General features: G+C 41.2%; 2 protein-coding genes across 10 annotated transcripts in view; one reads left to right on the top strand and one right to left on the bottom strand.

Annotated features, from left to right (window-relative positions):
* LOC146561357 (uncharacterized) lies at positions 1–5,622 on the bottom strand. 2 transcript variants are annotated; one of them, XR_014894874.1, is made up of 6 exons: positions 5,335–5,622; positions 4,520–4,595; positions 4,264–4,419; positions 3,725–3,814; positions 3,017–3,284; positions 1–1,104 (listed from the first exon to the last, which is right to left on the bottom strand). XR_014894874.1 is itself a non-coding variant. In XM_085297387.1 (5 exons), the coding sequence occupies exons 3-5, from the start codon at positions 4,366–4,368 to the stop codon at positions 3,069–3,071; spliced, it is 411 nt and encodes a 136-aa protein (XP_085153513.1). In that variant the 5' UTR covers positions 4,369–4,419; positions 4,520–4,595; positions 5,335–5,621; the 3' UTR covers positions 2,121–3,068. The 2 variants fall into 2 exon arrangements, 1 of the variants encoding a protein (XP_085153513.1); XM_085297387.1 differs by lacking the exon at positions 1–1,104 and having other exon boundaries at positions 2,121–3,284; positions 5,335–5,621.
* Positions 752–19,805, top strand: part of klc1b (kinesin light chain 1b) — a 27,782-nt gene continuing 8,728 nt past the window's right edge. For 3 of the 8 annotated variants that reach the window (XM_085297377.1, XM_085297383.1, XM_085297385.1), the window contains exons 1-9: positions 7,858–7,942; positions 13,910–14,177; positions 14,499–14,729; positions 15,599–15,680; positions 15,904–16,132; positions 16,227–16,314; positions 16,879–16,980; positions 17,514–17,687; positions 18,307–18,406. In XM_085297377.1, coding sequence (XP_085153503.1) covers positions 13,929–14,177; positions 14,499–14,729; positions 15,599–15,680; positions 15,904–16,132; positions 16,227–16,314; positions 16,879–16,980; positions 17,514–17,687; positions 18,307–18,406 — 1,255 coding nt within the window. In that variant the 5' untranslated portion in view covers positions 7,858–7,942; positions 13,910–13,928. Of the gene's footprint in view, positions 770–7,857; positions 7,943–7,965; positions 8,273–10,191; positions 10,471–13,909; positions 14,178–14,498; positions 14,730–15,598; positions 15,681–15,903; positions 16,133–16,226; positions 16,315–16,878; positions 16,981–17,513; positions 17,688–18,306; positions 18,407–19,805 lie in introns of those variants that run through there. The other 5 variants (XM_085297382.1, XM_085297384.1, XM_085297381.1 and 2 more) reach the window with 4 other exon arrangements.

The raw sequence follows: 19,805 nt of genomic DNA on the forward strand, positions 1-19,805 counted from the left end.
CACTTGAATTGTCCACTTGATGGCGCAGTAGAGCAAATGAATCATCACAACGCTTCGAACCATGAGTCGACCAATTGGGTGGAAAGCTTCAGTTCATCATGAGGCTTCATCTCACCATCACTAGACGTATGCCCCCTTCAAAGTCTTTTTAACAGATAGTCGGAGGGTCCCCTTTGTACCAATTGTTATTTTACAGTTACAGCAAATAACTATTTCTAAAAGTTAATTCAATTTTATTTATATAGCGCCAAATCACAACATAAGTCGCCTCAAGGCGCTTCATAGATACAGAGAAAAACCCAACAATCATATGACCCCCTTGTGAGGGACCAAGCAGCCAAAGCAAAGAGGACACAAGCAAAAATATCTTCAAAAAGGGTTTTCTTTATTTTAACCCTCAAAAAGTCCAAAATTAACAAAATTCAAAACCATACTTAGCAGGCCCATAAAACAGGTCATATAACTCTACAAAAAGTAATTTCCAAAACTTAAACAACAAAGTGAGACACAACTTAACTCACAAACTGACCTAATTAAAAAGACACATGAGGGTAGCTTTTATAATGATTTGGCCAAACCATTTGAACACAATAGGGGGGAAAACAAAAACACACACTAATATTAACTAAGCACAGAATAACCTAACTAAGCCTAAAACACCCCTGCTCCTGGTAAGCCCATGGTTGGTCCTGCTGAGCAGGCATTTTGTCCCCAGAGTCCTCAGCCACGCCTTTTGCCCAGACAGGAAACAGCCACCGCCCAAACCCAGGTAACTCAAAGAAAGAGAAACATAATTAATATAACAAAACATTTTAGAAAAACCACACAATGCTACTATGTGCGCGCCTCATAATACCAGTGTTAGGTTTAACCAAATGATTAATGAAGAAAACTGCAAAGCAAACTAATAAAGTGAAAAATGGACTAATTTACCCCTGTGTGGCTGATGCCATCACACCCCTATGAGCAAGCACTTTGGCGACAGTGGGAAGGAAAAACTCCCTTTTAACAGGACGAAACCTCCGGCAGAACCAGGCTCAGGGAGGGGCGGCCATCTGCTGCGACCGGTTGGGGTGAGAGAAGGAAGACAGGATAAAAGACATGCTGTGGAAGAGAGACAGAGGTTAATAACAGATATGATTCAATGCAGAGAGGTCTGTTAACACATAGTGAGTGAGAAAGGTGACTGGAAAGGAAAAACTCAATGCATCATGGGAATCCCCCGGCAGCCTATGTCTATTGCAGCATAACTAAGGGAGGATTCAGGGTCACCTGGTCCAGCCCTAACTATATGCTTTAGCAAAAAGGAAAGTTTTAAGCCTAATCTTAAAAGTAGAGATAGTGTCTGTCTCCTGAATCCAAACTGGAAGCTGGTTCCACAGAAGAGGGGCCTGAAAACTGAAGGCTCTCCCTCCCATTCTACTTTTAAATACTCTAGGAACAACAAGTAGGCCTGCAGAGCGAGAGCGAAGTGCTCTAATAGGGTGATATGGTACTACAAGGTCATTTAGATAAGATGGGGCCTGATTATTTAAGACCTTGTATGTGAGGAGCAGGATTTTGAATTCAATTCTGGATTTAACAGGAAGCCAATGAAGGGAAGCCAAAACAGGAGAAATATGCTCTCTCTTTCTAGTCCCTGTCAGGACTCTTGCTGCAGCATTTTGGATTAGCTGAAGGCTTTTCAGTGAGTTTTTTGGACATCCTGATAATAATGAATTACAGTAGTCCAGCCTGGAAGTAATAAATGCACACTCTAAAAAAAGATCTGCTGGCTTAACGTAAAAAAATTAAGGTAACAATTTGCATGGATCTTTTTAAGTTACTTCAGCTTAGCCACTATAGCGTAAATGCCACAAGAGTTCTCTAGTTAGGCAAACTCTATTCCTTACGTACAAACAACATGATTTGCTTTGTCCTCTACAAGCTTAATTAAGTTGAACCAACTTAATTTTAATTGTTTAAAAAATTACTCCATTTAGTTATTAAAACTTATTTTTTTACTTTTATTCTACTCAGAAATATCCATGCAAATTGTTACCTTAATTTTTTTGAGTACTAATAACTTACAATAACTTATAACTTACAATTATACAATAAATTACACATTGAAATTCCAGTTTTATGATCAAACTGTTTATTAGAACACCAGTCCACCATTCCAGACTCATTGACATTTCAATAGCAGACAAAATTGTTGCCTCCATAAAATAAATGACATAAAACACCCCTGTAAATCTGTCTCAAAAAGACTGAACATTTTGACAGTCATGCTCTGATTCAAGTTTGTTTGTGTTAAAGTGATAGTTTAGGTTTTTTTAAGTATGAAGTACATTGTGAGTGTATTACACACAGTAGACAGCAGTCAGCACATTCCTGCCACCAACACGCACGATAGGCTCAGTTTGTTTGTGTGACTTTGGTAAATCTGAACTAACCCGAACTAACACCAAAGTCACCAAATAACACAATTACACTTACTGATCAAGGCAGCAGGAGACCAGCAACTCCTGTGTGCTGTCAGGTAAAATTGCTGTTTTTGTCCATGGACGCTGGTGGGCCAGAGCGATTGAAACAACAAGCAGTAGAACTTCTCTTTCCTCACAGAAAAGGCTGTCTGATAGCAAAATAAAGCAGTAAACATATTCTTGATATAATGTACATTTAAACTGACATCAGTTTTATTAGGATGGAGGCTCATCTTGCGTGCCGGTGGCCCCGTCTGCTTCTCCGTAGGTGGAGCTTACTGACTGCCATCTACTGTGTGTAATACACTCACAATACATATGTACCTCATATACAGCCTCACTTCAAAAGACCCGAGCTATCCTTTTAAAGTGCATTATTTTTAACTAGGTGTACTTAATGCTCAACGCTCAACTTTACACCTACTGCCTACTGTACAGTATGTAACACAACACATTGCAAACAACAGTGGAACATTTCCCGTTTAATTTGAGGATAGCCTCACTCTTCACATTTTTTAGTACAACAGTTTACTTTTTAGTGACATTACCTTAGGACTGGCTTTCAGATCATCCAGCTCGAGGAATATCTTTTGAAACACTTCAAAAGTGTTTTTCAAAAGTGTTTTTCAGTTCTTTTGGGTAGCTGAGGTTGAGTGCATATATCAGCCCCATTAGCAAGGCACAGGCTCTGGGTACATCCAGGTCTGCTAGGACTTCTGTTCCTTCAAGTATGATCCTTGCGCTGGCTGGATCAGACGTTGTGGCACCTCTGGTTACAATCTTCATCACTTCATTGGTAATATCGCCGCCACCATCCTGGTAGATCAGAATCAATATAAATGTTTTAAGTAATCATACTTATACATGAGAGTAACACAAAATAGGGCTGCAACTAACAATTTTAGTTATCTGATTATGTCTGTGAAAGTTCTCTTTGCAAGCTCCTTTGACGATTATCTGATTAGTTGTTTGGTCCAGAAAATGTCAGAAAATGGTGAAAAATGTCAATGTTTCTCAGAGCCCAATATGATGACCTCAAATGTCAAACATATTCAGTTTGCTGTCATAGAGGAGTAAAGAAACCAGAAACGATTCACATTTATGAAGCTGAAACCAGAGAATTTGGACTTCTTTTTCTAAAATAATTACTTAAACCGATCAATCAATTATCAAAATAGTTGCCGATTAATTTAGAAATCAATTAATAATAGATTAGATCGTAGCTCTAATACAAAGTATAGTCATGTCTGATTTACCTGCTCTTTGAAGAGATCCTCCTCCTTTTCCCTGAGATACACCACTAAGCCACGGATAGCGACCTCTCGCCTTCTCTCCACAGAATCGTCCTGTGAATAAGAAAAAGAATGTCGAACTGCTCTTCGAGGAGGATGGGTTTTTGATAATTACATCCAAAAAAAAAAAGAAAAAAGGATTGACTTTATATGGCCTGAACTGTACCAATTATAGATTTCCAGTGATAATCAAAATAATGAATTGATCATTTCAAAGAGCCATTTCTCTGAAATGATCAATTCATGAACTTGAAAAATCCAGGTAACAAATAGAAAAACTGCAAAATCTTGCAAATTACTCTGCCAATCATGATCCACATCACCTATAATTTGTTTTATTATTAAGTATTTATAGTTTTAATTGATATTTGTGCCTCAAGCTCTAAACAATAATTTGACATAGTTGAGTTGTAAACAGCTACCTTTTAAGACTCAGTATCACCTATTGGGGAAAAAAAGTGGATTATCCTATTTGAAATAAACTACATTTCATTCATTCATACCTCTAGCAGCATGTTCTGGATGCGCCGAATGCGCATTTTTGCAGCCCCTCCTCTTGAGGACAGCAAGGACATTATTTTCTGAGAGTACTGGTCCAGCTTTGCCATGAATGTTGTCTCCAGGTTAACAGTGGTGATCCTTCTGAATTCTTGGTTTATCTGTATAAAAAAAAAGGCACAAATAGGCACAACATGTTAATGTATACAATTTACTTTAAAAGAATACATACTGCAAATTATCTTATGGAAAAATATTTACCTGAACTGCATCAAAAAGAGCAGGCCATCTTTCTTTCAGGTCATTGATTTTTGGTGCTTGATTGACAAGTTCCTGCCTGCGAATGGAGAATGTTATGTTATGTTTCCAAATCAAAGATATTTTTTCTTAAGTGATACAACTGCGCTTATGTATCTGCAGTTAACACCCAAAAGAGCAAAATTATATTTTATGTGCTAATGCACACTCAATGTAATGTCATTAAAACAACTAGTTTATGAATGTTACTTAAGATCTTTCCTGTGGCGTTTCTACAACATGGCGTTCGCTTCCTCGCCCGCGTTTTTTGACTGAACTTTGACACAGGCTGTTCTTCAGCTAGGGCTCAATTAACAAACTTCAATCTCACATAAAAATAACTCTAGGACTTAAACATCAAAATGCATCGATGTTAAACCGAATGTATACTCAGTAACCTACATTTGTTTAGTCATGAATGTAAAATGGCCCAGCCTTTTGCTGGTCAAACCTTCATCAACGCTGCAACGATTTCAAAGTAGTAAGAAGAAAAACATGTATTACCCTGTCTTTGCAGAGTTAAAACTACTGCTACAGAAGCTCAGTGTCAATTAACACCATTTGGCTGCCACCGTAAAACAAAACTTAACAAAGACTAATGTTACGGTCGAATTACTTCACAAGTTAGCCAGAAGTGTAACGTTACTAGCTTATCACCACCACTCGCCGAGGAAGAGTTTAGTGTTGTGTAAAAAGGATTTCTTGCAGTGCGTGTTGATAGAGTTAAAGTTAGAGTTATTAGCTGCTGTGAATAAAACAAGGCAAAAAATTGTACTCACCACAAAGCTTTAACGTTTGATAATGTTCCGTACAAAATGCCGCTTCTCTGCTTTCTCTCTTTGCCTCCGTTTCTTTCGATCAGTGGTCTGAGAGCACAACATGTCCGGGCAAGTCAGCCTTGTACTCAGCTTTTAAAGGACGCTTACGAGATTTTTAAGTTGTATTAACTGAATACACTTTCATGTTAAGTTAACACAGAAATGTCTGTTCAAAATCGATATATTACTGAGCTAAGACTGTTTTCTTTATTTTCATTTCGACCAACTCATTAAATTAAGTTATCAACTGATTACAATGTGTACATGCAACAAACTTAATTTTTTATGCAGAAAAAGCTATTAATTTTAAGCTTTACTTACTAACCCCATGAATCATTTTTTAGAGTGCATGAACTAGTTTTTCAGCGTCACTCTGAGACAGGATATTTCTAATTTTAGAGATGTTGCGCAAATGGAAGAAAGCAGTCTTACATATTTGTTTAATATGTGCATTGAAGGACGTGTCCTGGTCAAAAATGACTCCAAGGTTCCTCACAGCATTACTGGAGGCCAAGGTAATGCCATCCCGAGTAAGAATCTGGTTAGATACCATATTTCTAGGCTTTTCAGGGCCGAGTACAATAACCTCAGTTTTATCTGAATTAAGAAGCAGAAAGTTAGTGGCCATCCAGGTCTTTATGTCTTTAAGACATTCCTGCAGTTTAACTAATTGGTGTGTGTTATCTGGATTCATGGACAGTTAGAGCTGGGTGTCATCTGCATAGCAGTGAAAATGCATAGCAGGTCAGTTAAAGCTGACCCTTTTGTTGCATTTGTAGCTTCTCTTGTTTAAATGCTTGCATTAAGGACAGCTAGATTAAACTCCGCCTCTAGAGGGCAGGCTTGCCTTCATACAAATATCAAACCATATGACAAATATGCAAAGTTTTGATTAATACATTTCTCTGTATCTGGAGAAAATGGAGTAGACATTCCTTGCCTTTAAGTTTATTTTTTAAAGCACCTAATAAACAAAAATAAAAACAGAATAAAGTTTAAAAAAAAATTAAAGCAAGTATTAACAATACAAATAAGATTCTGAACAACAAAGAAGTGCAAACAATGTCAGCTGGCATTGGTGTCAGAAGCCTTACCTAACCAACTGGCCTCAGTCAGTCCCACTTGGCCCCCACCCTACCCCCTTCTGTCACTATGCACCAGATGCCTGCTGGGCCACGTTCTCAGCCCTGTACACCAACCCAACCAACCAACGTCATCATCAAGTATGCCAATGACACCACCCTTTCTGATGGAGATGAGACAGCGCACAAGGCAGAGGTAGAGAACTTGTACCACTGATGCTCAGAAAATAACCTGATGCTTAACATCCTTAAAACAAAAGAACTCATAATGGACTTCAGGAGGCACAGACAGGTCCACTCCCCCCCTGGAGAATGGGTAGAATCTGTCTCCAGCTTCAGGTTTCTGGGCACCCACCTCTCCACCAATCTCACCTGGACCCACAACACCAACACCCTGGTAAAGAAGGGCGTTGGTTCTGCTGCTGGCCTTCCACTGTTCTTCAGTGGAGAGTGTGCTCTCCAATGCCTGGGTGTTTGGTACGCAGGGGCCCTACTGAGAACAGGAAGGGTCATTGAAACCGCTCCAAAAAATCACTGGCTGCCCTCTGCCACCCCTGGAGCCCATCACCAGATCCTCCTGTCTCAGAAAAACCAGGACCATCATAGGTGACCCCGTGCACCACGTACAGTTTGACCCACTGCCCTCTGGTCGACGCCTCAGGTCAGTCAGGTCCCACACCTCCAGACTCACTAACACTGAGTAACCCTAATCACTCAGGGCACTCACAGACACACGGACTCTATTCAGGCCAAGTCTTTTTCTTTGCACTACCTCCAAGCACTTTGCAACTTTTTCTCCAATGTGTGCCTTTCTATTGCTTGTATATATCCCTCTTGAATGTATATCTCCTGTATGCTACTTATTCTTGCTGTCTGCCAATTATATTTAATTCCAACATAGTTGGTGTGGGGCAAACACAATTTCGTTGTACATGTACAATGACAATAAAGGGCTATTCTATTTTATTCTATTGTAAAAGCTTGGGAAATGAACTATTCATCCAGCCTGACAACGCACATATTTCTATCTAGTGTTCAATATCCTTCATACTGTGATTGAAAGAGACCTATTTGTCTGTCTGTGTGTCTTTTTCCTCAACAAATTCATATTTTCAGCTTCATCATCTGACCAAAAATATACTAGAAAATGTTTCCAAACTGCTACAGTTTAAATACTCATATCCACCAGGTGGCGCTACATCCTAATTTGAATTCTGCTGTAGAGTCATTTATGGGCTTTCATAGCGTACTGGGATTTCTTTGTAAGTAAAATTAAGCCGAACAAACCACACTTATGTCCATTTGTTGTTCTGGGGTTATATGGGTGACCCTATCTTGTTATGTATTAGATAGATAAACGAAAAGTGACGAAAAGTAAGCATGACGTCACTCTCGGTCTGGCCAGTCGCAGAGGCTTCTGGGTAGCTGCCGTGTCGGAGACATTTTGGATTTAAAGGGGCTGAGCTAGCCGTCAGTCCCAGCTCTCGGTAAGTGAAAAGCTGTATTTCCTCCGTGAAACGTTAGTGTTGTGTGAGCTTGTGTGTGCTTGTGTGCGGTTGTGTGCTTCGGGAGCATGGCTTTTAGATGCTGCGTATAGAAATGAGCAGCTCTGCGCTTTGAAAAGGATGAACTTGCGACATTTAGCCGGGGAGTGGTGACGCTATCGCTGGCTAGCTGAGAGCTAGCTGGGCGCTGAGCGGAGCTCTACACAGATCGGGCAGTAAGAGCTTTCAAAACTAAAGAGTCTTCGATCATTAAAAAACCCACGGTAAACCCATCAAAATTCAAGTGTGACCCTAGAGATCATAACGAAATTGGTAGGTGAAAGAAGAAAATGTCATGGATGGCTAAAGCTATATGAAATTGTGTTATTCTAGAAAAGCGTCAGATGTCAGATTACCTGGTGTGTTTTGCGCTTTGAAGTGATGTCAAAATGTACACAGAGCTTTCTGTCCACATTAGCGGCAGTGCAGTGCTATTAATATGTAACTACCACGACTTTAGGATGGCGCCTCTGTTTTCAGCTGTTTCCCGTCATTATCTTCTCGGCTTGTCTGTGGGGAACTGCGATCTCGTCACAGGTGTCTGATTTTCCTGAATAATACTCCTCGGCATGGTACGATGCTGAAGTGAACATCTCTTCTTTTTTCCTAGCAATACGCAGGCATATTCATTTGTCAGACAGCCATTAGTGGGAAGCAGCCCTCCAGCTGCTGGTTTTGTGTAGTGATGGATGACTGAGGACAGTCAGTGGCACCTCCCTGCTGGTTGTTTCCAGGCCCTGCCACACCCTCTGGGTTGGCTGGCTCTCCTTTGTGTCTCTCACAGTGATACCGACACTGTGTTGGATTGCTGTTTTATTGTGCAGGAAATAAGGATTATTAATCCGGTGGTGTCAAACTTCACCAAGTGGACAGGAAAGGCGTCCCCTTGGGAGATGGCTTTGGTTTCTCCCACTGGCTTGGCTAGGAAGTTGCTGACTCCTCTCTGCCGTTTTCCCCCCATTTCCTCTCCCAGTATGCATCACACCCTTTCTCAAAAAGGGTAGGCTAGTAGGATTGTTTACAACTAAACACAGACAATTTTAAAGAAGACTAGATTATTATCTTAAGATGAGAGTTTTTAACTCTGCCTCACAGACAAAACAAAATGACTACGAAATTAAAGTTGGTAGCAGAGCGTCCACATTTATGCCAGTTGTTATTGCGTTAATCCACTGTTGTGATCTCAGTGGGGGGGAAAGCACTACCTTCACAAGTGACGGTAGTGATGATAGATGGGTTAGAAGAAAAGAGACGGAGTGAGGATGGTGTTGGCCGAGAAGTAAAGTAATAATGTGAATCTTAAGGCATCCCGGGAGATGGAGACGAATGAAGGCTGTAGCTTCTGGATGAAGGTACGAGGCCCAGATTTCCACCGGTTAGAGGGGAGTGAGCCAGTCAATATGGAGTACGCCGACCTCTGTTTAAATTGTATTTCATTCAATACATTGTTCCCTGCTCTCATACTGGCCTCGTGGTGGGAAGTGCTGTAATTGCAGTTGTATGACCTTTGAGCCTTCTTCAAGAATGACTCATCTAACTTGTCTTCCCGGTCCAAGTTGGGTAACAAGAGCTAAATCGTGCCTATTCTGTTTATATTTTTCAGATTATTTTTAGGCTGCGTCTGTACATATGAGTGTAACTGGTGTGAGTCACAGTTTAAAGTCCACACATCACATCTGTTGAGATCCTGGAGTTTGTGAATTATGATTTTCTTTAATCATAGTATTCAAACCATCCAGTGCTCAACTGCACACCCCTGCTGCACGAGTCAGCCTATGAACATCGCTCGGGCGAGGCGACTGTGTGAGTGACGTATCATGGCAGTGTAAATATTTTCTGACGTGCTGAAGGTAAACGGTATATGAGGCATTTCATTCTTAGTGCCATGATGAGTATTATATGTAAATAAGCTCAGTGTTGATATAAGAGCTCCTAGGATGCCAGACCATTTTGAGCCTGTGTCACTGAGGCTGTTCTGTTGTGCCTCATTAGGTCTCTTCCTTTGTGTGTGATGAGTATAGAGGAGAGGAGCAGGCTCTAGATCGGGATGACTCCCTCCCCCATCTGACCTGCTCCTCTGCACTCCTCTGTTTTTGTCCCTCTGTGGGCGGGCCCGTCTCCCGACGTGCACCCAAGCTGATGCTGGTTGTTCTGACGAAGCACTGGGGAAGGTCACATCATCCCGCAGGCAGCTCCTCGTCCTCATCCTCACCAAAATTAGCATTCGTCACTCTCATTACTGTCCAGCTTCATTTCCATTCGCTTCATTTTCACACTGAACGTTTATTGTGTTATTTTGTGTTTGTTTGTTTTAAAAAAAAACAAAACAAAGGATCTCTCTTTGGATTAGGAGGGCAGGTTTATGATGCCGTTTGCTGGTGTGTAGCGCTTTTCCTCAAGGAGGAGGACATTATTTCACCAGCTTTTCCCCGTGCCAAACTGTGAGGTTCTGCTCTGCTTCTGAAACCCAGGTTTGTTTTCTGGTACAAGCTGTAGCAGCAGAAAATATGATGAATGGCTTTTAGCCTTTAGCAGCTATTTGTCGCTTTGTTTAATGACTTTGTCATGCATCGCTCTATTATTCCTCTATATATTCCACCTCAGTTTTTGTAAAGCTACATTTCCTTAAAAACTCCATCTGCTTTACCATGGAGCGAGATGAACGTCTGTTAAAGCAATGCGTGTCGTGTGCTTATTGAAATGGCAGGTCATGTAGCTGTGGGCTGGCAGTTTTGTTCAAAATGCTTTCCTGGTATGCATTTTCTAGCAACCTGACTTAAGCTGGAGAACCTTCGGTCATACTTGACCCTCATTATTCTTGAACCCAATGATGAGGTCACTTGTATTGAAGCCTGCATCGAGTGAATGTATACTGCTGCGCACAGTAACGTGTGCATCACGAGGGCACGTAAAAGCACCGTTGGCCTTTTTGTTGGTATAAGAGGTCATAAACTAGATGTGTTGTCTTTCATTTATTTTGCTAGCATACTGCATTTTTGTGTTTCCATTTGATGATATCAGCTATTTCCCTCCCACATGATCTCATAAAACAAAGTAAATGTTAAAGATTAATCCAAGGGCAGAGAACAACAGGACTGCTGGACTTCTCATATACCTCTTTAAACACTTGGGGAAATATTAACTCGAGCCGTCTGAGGAAAGAAACTCCCTAATTGGAGTGCTTTATTAAAAGTAAAGATGCTGGCTCACATGAAAGCACTTCTCTTGTAGACCCGGCTTTCATCCATACAGGTGTTAAACAGCTGAGTCGGAGGAGCTCTACAGGGTAATAAGCTGTTTGATCTGCGAGCAGTGTTGATCTTTCAAAGAAAACATTTCATATCGTGCTCGCAGGAGTGAGGCGTCTCACAGCCAGACTTTCAAACGACTGCAGGCACAGATGAAAAATATAAAGCTGTCTGACACGCCTTCATGCAAAGTAAGGGTCTCTGCAATATTTGCTTTGGCTTTAATGAAGCCTCAGTCCTTTGGCATCTCTGTTGATCGTGCAAATAGAAGTTCTAGTTGATTTGTTTTTGGCATTTGAGTTTCATGGAACTGAGTGAGGGTTTTTCTTTTGTTTTTGTTTTCTTTTGAGTCTTTTCTGTTCGCTTTCATGTTTGCTTTCGCCTTCTAAAACCCTTATCTTCTAACGGCTTATTATTAGATTTTATAATGCATATTATATAATGTATTATATAATTATATAATGTATATTGTGAAAGCAGTTCTAAGCCAGCACCAAATACAACACTACAGAGTTAATATTTCTGTAGGATTGCTTTTGTACTTTTAATTAGAGTTCAGTCAGTTTGGGATAGAAAAGGGGGCTTCTCTTAAGAGGTTGGCTGTCTCTTTGAATTTTCCATTGTACTGCTTCCCGATTAGAATAAGTATAGAGGGGTGGTTATATATGAAGTCGAGCGTGCTCCCCTCGTGGTACCATAGCTAATAAGCTCAGCATTGCTAAATACCATTGTTGAAGTGTTTTAACAGCTTAAACAAATGGCTTCATGCTTTACCTGGGCTGTGCAGAGAGTTGAGTCATTTCTCTCCCTAGAGATAAATTTGTCACAAAACAGAAAATTTTGCTTTTTTTTTTTTTTTTTTTTTTTGTATGTTTTGAATTCGCAAATTAATTTAATCTGTCGGATTCATGAGGATAGCAAAGGTTTTAATTAGAGAAAAATGGGTGGTGGGGAGAATTAAGACCGTTCTGTGTCCCCCCCATAACATATAAAATAGTTTTAGGTCACCCATCTCTTATCGGCCCCTGCTGCTCTCCTGCCCAGCCGGAGACCCCAGCAGTTGCTTATTTTGTTGCTTTCCACAGGCTCATTGGCATTCAGTTGTCCACTAGGCAAGTACAGCAGCTGGCCCCTGGCTGGCTGTTCGGCGTGGTACATATTAGTATAATGAATAACACCCTCATGACAGAGCCCAGCTGCAGTTACATGATGTGACATGCACAGGAGGGACATGATTGCCCAAAACTAGCTGTAAACCAGCTGGGTTTGTTTACCATGTTTGATTTAAAGCTGAGTCAAAGTCCTCTGAGAATATGCAAGCAGATAAAGTCATCTTTACAGGAGGTTTAAGGACATAAGAAAGCAGCAGTTAGTCCACCAAGAGAAATTAATCAGCAACTATCTTGATAACTCATTAATGGTTGTGCCTGAATTAAGCCAAATACGCCCCCGCCATCATGCTTCCTGTTGTCACAATACAAAATAAAGAGCTCTTCACTGCAGTTCTTTGGGCCTGTTTTTAGTCTGTTTATTTTCTCTGCTGCTTTAAAAGACAATTGGAAGTGGTAAAGAAGGGAGTGGCTCACTAATGGTGTATTTTTATTTATTTATTTTTTACTGCGGATGGGTCTCAGCTGGTGTTTTTGTTACTGCAAGCTCCCGTTTTTCCTTAACTATTTCTCCTCAGTGCTGTTAAAATGCAGAATGCAGTAGTTCCAACACTGGCTGCACCCCAGCTGGAAGGGCAGGGCTGTGTTTTGCACTGACATTTGCATGATGTAGCCAGTAGTGATGTGGCTCATTGAGTCATAAGTTATCTTTATGTTATTTAGGTAAAGTGTTCCATGGACTCGCCCGAGGGCTGACATTTCTAAAAACGACCATCACATTACTAACTCGCAGAGGTGTTTTTAAAATCTGTCGAGTTGGCCAGCTGCTGTGCTGCTGAAGCTTTTGCTACATCATTCTCTCCTTCAGTCGCCAGTGAATCATGCACCAAGCATGGCTGGCCTCTGTTTGGGTGCTGGCACCAGAGAGAAACCATACTGCAGCAGCTGTGTGCCCTGTGTTACACAGCGAGCTGCAGCCCTGCTCCCAGCCTGAGCTTATTATAGGTGCCAAGTCCCAGCAGTCGCTCCATCAGCATGATGTGTCCCATGGCTCTCAGCTAGGCAATATAATATATATATATGTTATGTTTTATGTAGCCACCCTTCTTTCTTTCTGTTTGTGCTCAATTTGTGTGCTTATACAACTGCTGACGTACTTCTCTTATGAAATTTGAATCTCTAATCTGAGCTGTAGCAATAAACATGCATTCATTTCCCCTTTTATTGCCATCACCTTGCTGCAGGATGAGGTTGTGATCTTATTAGCAGAGTAGCATCTGTCAGAATTAGGAACATACATAATCAGAGAATGCCTTAAGTGCTAATTGTGTAAATGATCATTAAAAACTAAAGATGCATTTGGTTAAAGAGAGGAACTGTACTGAGACGTGTTTTGACATTTGCAGTGAGCTGAGCCAAATCAGCTGTGCTCTTAGGTTCTGTTCTGTGTTAAGCAAGCACAGCTGTATGTTTGACACATCATTATGAAATTGTTACAGCTGCTGCTGGAATTTTCCTACAGTGTCTCAGGCTTTTCCTCCAATCTTTTACAGGTTTCCCTGAGCTAAAAAGATGTCCACCATGGTGTACCCACGGGAAGAGAAGCTGGAGAAGCTTTCTCAGGAGGAGATCATCTCGAACACAAAGCTCGTGATCCAGGGTCTCGAGGCCCTGAAGAACGAGCATAACTCCATCCTTCACAGCCTCCTGGAGACCATCAAGTGCCTAAAGAAGGATGAAGAGGCCAACCTGGTGCACGAGAAGTCCAATCTTCTCCGCAAGTCAGTGGAGATGATTGAATTGGGCTTGGGAGAAGCACAGGTATGACTGAGAAGTTACAAGGATTTACAGAATTGTATGTTTGAACCTAAAGAGGAGATTCAGTTTAACCACGCTGATGATATGAGTGAAAGAAAAATTTGTGTGTTGTCAGACAAACAGAAGGGTTTCTAAAGTGGTAGATTTGTTTTATTATCTTCTTTGGTTGTTCCTGCTTCCTCACAGCTTCCTCATTCTATACTGAGCCTGTGCTGTGATCATGATTCACTGAAATTCAGACCCAGTTTATACTCTGCCGCCCTGTCACCGTAACATTTTGTCCTTGATAAATATCGCTGCTCTTCAATGTTGTCTCTATCCCAGGTGATGATGGCCCTGTCCAACCACTTGAACGCGGTGGAGTCGGAAAAGCAGAAGCTGCGCGCACAGGTGAGGAGGCTTTGCCAGGAGAACCAGTGGTTGCGGGATGAGCTGGCCAACACCCAGCAGAAGCTGCAGAAGAGTGAACAGAGCGTGGCCCAGCTGGAAGAGGAGAAGAAGCACCTGGAGTTCATGAACCAGCTCAAAAAATACGATGAAGATGTCTCACCCACTGTAAGTAATGATTATACAAAGATTATAGGCCTTAATGTGGGATTAGATTGGTACATTGAAGAGAACTGATTTTTGTGTGTATATGGTCTGTATTGCAAGAGGCATGTAGGAAATATATTCGTCCTTATTTATGTTCTTAACTGGAACATTTTCAGCTAAATAGATTCAAGTTGGATTTAGCATAAGAAGGGAAATGGAAAAAGACTTTAGTTTTTCTTGTAGTTGCTGATATAACTCTGAAGGACACGAGACTGTCAGCATAATTGGCCGCAAGGAAAAAAAACTCACTGTTTTCGTTAAAACAAGAAAACTTTGCATTCCTTCCTGGAATGAGCCATTCTGGTGTGGTCCTCATTGATCTGGTGTCAAGGATAAATCTCTCTATTTTCTTACCATATTGTTAGTCACAGATAGTGGATGCAGGCTATTACAGCCTCTAACTGCTTAGCTCAGCAGGGGCCCATCCAGCCAGAGCCAGAAAGTTCTTGTCTTCCATTTTCCACATTAAAGAAATCTTTTAGTGACGACGGATGAGTGCAGTTTATCCTTAAGATCTCATTTATCCTTTCAAGGGGAAATAATTCTTGAATAGTCTGTTTAATGTTCCCATCCTAATTGTTTATGATGATGATTATTACCATTTTTGTATTTGTTAAAATAATTTGTTTTGTTCATCTTTGAAATTTACTCCTTGTGATGTATTATTAAGGATGATGGTAAATGAAATCTTCACTTTTCTAAATAACAGGCTCGCCTCATCTCTCCCTGTTAGACGTTAACACACATTTCACATGTCTGATAAAGGCAACTCTTGAATTATACCTGTTGTTCGTTAGAGAGTCTGACTGGCAGGTTTTTCATCCTCTCAGCAGGAGGAGAAAGACAGAGAAACACCAAAGGACTCCCTGGATGACCTCTTCCCCAATGATGAGGAGGAGCACGGCCAAGGAAGTAAGAACAAACGGCAACAATGACTCATCTGATTATCTGAATAAGAGAGAGCTGTCTTTCTTGGTTTGCTGTCGGGATAATATTGAATAAATTGTGTCATGCATGATCTCGGTGTAAAATAACCTGGCTACCTTATTCCAGGACAGTGGTGTGTGTTACAGTTTTCTACTCACTAGAGCCAATCTGACCTTTTGATTTTGCACGTTTCCTTTGTCCCCCACAGTGCAGCACCAACATAACAGTGCAGCCGTGGTCGCAGCCCAGCAGGGAGGCTATGAGATCCCAGCACGTCTGAGAACCTTGCACAACCTGGTCATCCAGTATGCCTCTCAGGGCAGGTACGAGGTGGCCGTGCCCCTGTGCAAGCAAGCTTTGGAGGACCTGGAGAAGACCTCGGGGCATGATCACCCTGATGTGGCCACCATGCTCAATATCTTGGCTTTGGTGTATAGGTTAGAAAACATACTGTGTTTGGCTTTTCGGTGCCGTGTATCCTGTTTTATTTGTTGAGCTACACATGGTGTTCTCTGTTTCTCCTTTGCACAGGGATCAGAATAAATACAAAGAGGCAGCCCATCTGCTCAACGACGCTCTATCCATCCGTGAGAAAACCCTGGGCAAGGACCATCCTGCTGTAAGACTTCACGGTTGCCATGGCTACCATATCTTCATATGGACTCATCCATGTTTAGACAGATCAGATTAGTTATCTTTTGTTTGTTCATAACTCCCAAAGACTCAATAGGAAGGCAATATTCTTTTTTACTGTCCTACTCAATCAGCCTGTATAGATTTTTCCGACTATTAAAGTATGGATTTCTGACCATGTGCCTGCAGGCTTGAAGAGATCAGTCATCAGTGTTCAGTGTCTGCCTGTACATCCGGCATTAACCATTGAATCCTTGCAGTTTTAATACAGCAACCAAAAGGGAAACGTTAAAAGACACAGTTTCCTTTTTGTGCACAGATGTGTAAGACTACTAACACCGAAGCACTAAAACTCCCCACAAAGCCTAAAGGAAGCCTGTAAAGCTCAGCTGCACTGTGGCCTTTGCAGTTTGTCACAAGGCACTTACTATCTAGGTTTTTCTGAGAACACTGAACAGCATACATTTTCGGACTATGATAATTCCTTGAAAACAGTGAATTTTGAAATCTAACCTGCCAGTACAGTCATTCTGGTTTTTATTTTTTCCAGGTTGCTGCCACCCTGAATAACTTGGCCGTGCTGTATGGAAAGAGAGGGAAGTACAAGGAGGCCGAGCCTCTGTGTAAGAGAGCTCTAGAGATCAGAGAAAAGGTAGGCCATATCCCTGGATTGCACCAGCAGGGCACTGCTATCGAGGTCTCATCTCAAGGCTAAACCAGTGAACAATTAGCCCATTGTTATAAAGTAATTAACAGTGGTAACATTTCCAAAATGTCAGTCAAAGCTAGTGTAATACCAGCTACTATAAATAGGAAAAAGAGCAAATGATTTTCTTAAATTGTCTGTGAAGTTTCCACTGGGGGCCATTCCTTTGTCAGCAGGGAATTAGGGTTTAATTGAGAGCGCAGCTGAAAATGGATAGCAGGCGTTGGGGGAGCGAGGAAGGAGATGGATAGGAGACATGACAAAACTACCGAGCTCAGCATGGTACAAAGAGTCTCCCCGAAAGCTCTGTTCTGTAGCCTCGCTATTGATCGGCCAGCCTTTTATTAGATCTCCTGAGTGCCTGCAGCAGGCTGACGTGCTGCCTGGTGAAAGCAGCAACAGGATTTGGAGCTATAGAAAGGAGAGATGCACTGAGGCAGAAAGACAACCTGAACATATACTTTTCTGATATCCATCAGGTCCTGGGGAAGGACCACCCAGATGTGGCCAAACAGCTGAACAACCTGGCCCTGCTGTGTCAGAATCAGGGCAAATATGAGGAGGTGGAATATTACTACTGTCGTGCCCTGGAGATCTACGAGTCCAGGCTGGGCCCAGATGATCCAAATGTGGCCAAAACCAAGAACAACCTGGTGAGCGAGAAGTTGACAGGAAATCCACTCGCATGGTCCTTTTTCTCGTCTTTCTTTCAAACCTTTCACTTCTAATGCTGTACTTGTTGATAAGAACTGCAGTCTCTGTTGAGCTGTGAGTGTAACGAGGTAAACGCAGGCAGAGTTTTCTTTGGTTGCCAACAGACTCGATCATTTGTTCTGTCAGCCTTGGTCTCTGCGGAGGTGTTGAGCTTGTATATTGGTGCCAGCCTGCAAAGATTCCACTTGAAATGTCTTTTAAACTCAACTGTTTTTTTGTTTTTTTTCCCCTCCCTTTTTCTTTCAAAAGGGCACGACTTACTTCAACACAAGATTTTTATAAAAGTTAGCAATCAATTTACTCTTGCAGCATAAGATTTGTCACCTCAAAAGGTGTTTAAAGAACTGTTTCGTGTCACTTAGCATTGCTTAAAGAGCACAAGGTTAGTAGTCTTTTATCTGCTGTTCTGCTGCATCTTCAAGGCTTTCCTTTTCACTTATGTCCGCACTGCCTCACTGATGATGGAGAGAATTTATGTACAGCGAGGGAGGCAAAATCTGATCCAGTAAGCCCGTTTGGTTCAACACTAAAATCCCCTTTTACCTCTTTGTTCTTCAGGCATCCTGCTTTCTCAAACAGGGGAAATACAAGGAGGCTGAGATTCTCTACAAAGAGATCCTGACTCGTGCTCATGAGAAAGAATTTGGATCTGTTGATGGTAAGGTCATATAATGGCTACTGGAGCGTGCATGTATAGCAGTAAATGTTTAATTATATTAGTACAAATGAGAATTTTTATTCTTACCAGTGAATGACTATAAAATGATCTCAGGAGAACTGCAGCTCAGTAATTCAGCATCATTTTGTTGTTGTTTTTCACTTTTCTTATCCATCCACTGTTTGTGCCACACCAGCGAGCAGTGATGGACAGGTGGTTAAAAAGTGGACTTGTGTCTAAGCACGGTACCAAGCTTCACCATTCAGAGGACTCGATCTTTCTGAAGAAATAAAGAGTTTGCTTTGAAAGATGAACTCTTGCAATTTTCTTCTCTTTTGGTTTAAAGTAAGCTTTTTTGTTGGCTTTCCTCCATGGATTAGACTGACTGCTTTGAAAAAGGAATAAAAGTCACTTGGCACAAAGCAGCGCTCTGACGCCTTTTGACAAAAACATCCAACTTTTTCAGAGAGGTTTATTCTTTGTGTGTCACTTACCTTGATAATATTGTAAGATTTTTTTTTCTTCTTTTCTTTTCTTTTTTTAATACTAAAGTGCTTTGAAGGTTAAGGTGACGCAACTTGAAGCAGCAACAGTTAACCATAAATATTCTTTCTTCTTAAGGTGGCAGCACTTTATGCAATAATCATGTTTTATCTTCTTTGTCTTTATTACCTCAACAGTAGTATCGTCTTCCTCTCTACACCATTAAAAACAATTTTAATGGTGCTTTTGTACTGTCTGTAATTTGTTTGGGGACGAATCTGCAGTAAATTTATTAAAGCTGTTACACTCGTACTCTATTACTAAACCACCAGCACATCAAGCAGGTGCAGATGTTTGCCTAAACCAGTAATGATCTTTTAAATGAGTTGCAAGTTTGCAAACAAAATGTCATAAATAAATTCCCTTCTTTACACCACCTGACCTGGAAACCCGAATCAGCCCAATATTTGATGTGCTCGCACATGCACAGAGGTATAAGTAACTGTCCCAGGGTGTCAGCAAGATGGGTGCTAGACTTTCCTCAGTCATGACCTCACTTCCTGTTAAGTCTTATTTCTGTTGGCTTAAATAGTTAAAATAATGCTTGACTTTTTTAATGCTTGGTCAGATCTACTGTGCCATCAGTCTAAAATCTTAGATGGATTCTGGTGAATACTTGGAAAAATATGAAGCCTCAGAAATGTTATAAAATCCATTATGGTAGTAACTGGAATAACCCGTTGAACCCACATTCATTTTCGACCCACTGGTGGCGGTACAGCACTTGAATACTTAATAATTCCTTTACCCCTTCGCAGCTCTGCCTCCTTCTGAAATGGCTCAGTCACATGTTTCCAGATTCACTCTTTAGCCAAAGCGATACACGTTCACTCTTCCACCACATGTAGCTGATTTC

Source organism: Mchenga conophoros, linkage group LG13 (assembly GCF_057382185.1).
Source record: "Mchenga conophoros isolate Kocher_MC1m ecotype Shallow Benthic linkage group LG13, M_conophoros_male_GT1.1, whole genome shotgun sequence".
Lineage (NCBI taxonomy): Eukaryota > Metazoa > Chordata > Actinopteri > Cichliformes > Cichlidae > Mchenga > Mchenga conophoros.

Coding starts and splice junctions, on each gene's coding strand:
- LOC146561357 (XM_085297387.1), bottom strand. CDS start 4,368: ATGGCAAAGCTGGACCAGTACTCTCAGAAAATAATGTCCTTGCTGTCC. Junction 3,815..4,263: donor TCCAGAACATGCTGCTAGAG/GTATGAATGAAT, acceptor TCTTATTCACAG/GACGATTCTGTGGAGAGAAG. Junction 3,285..3,724: donor AGGATCTCTTCAAAGAGCAG/GTAAATCAGACA, acceptor CTGATCTACCAG/GATGGTGGCGGCGATATTAC.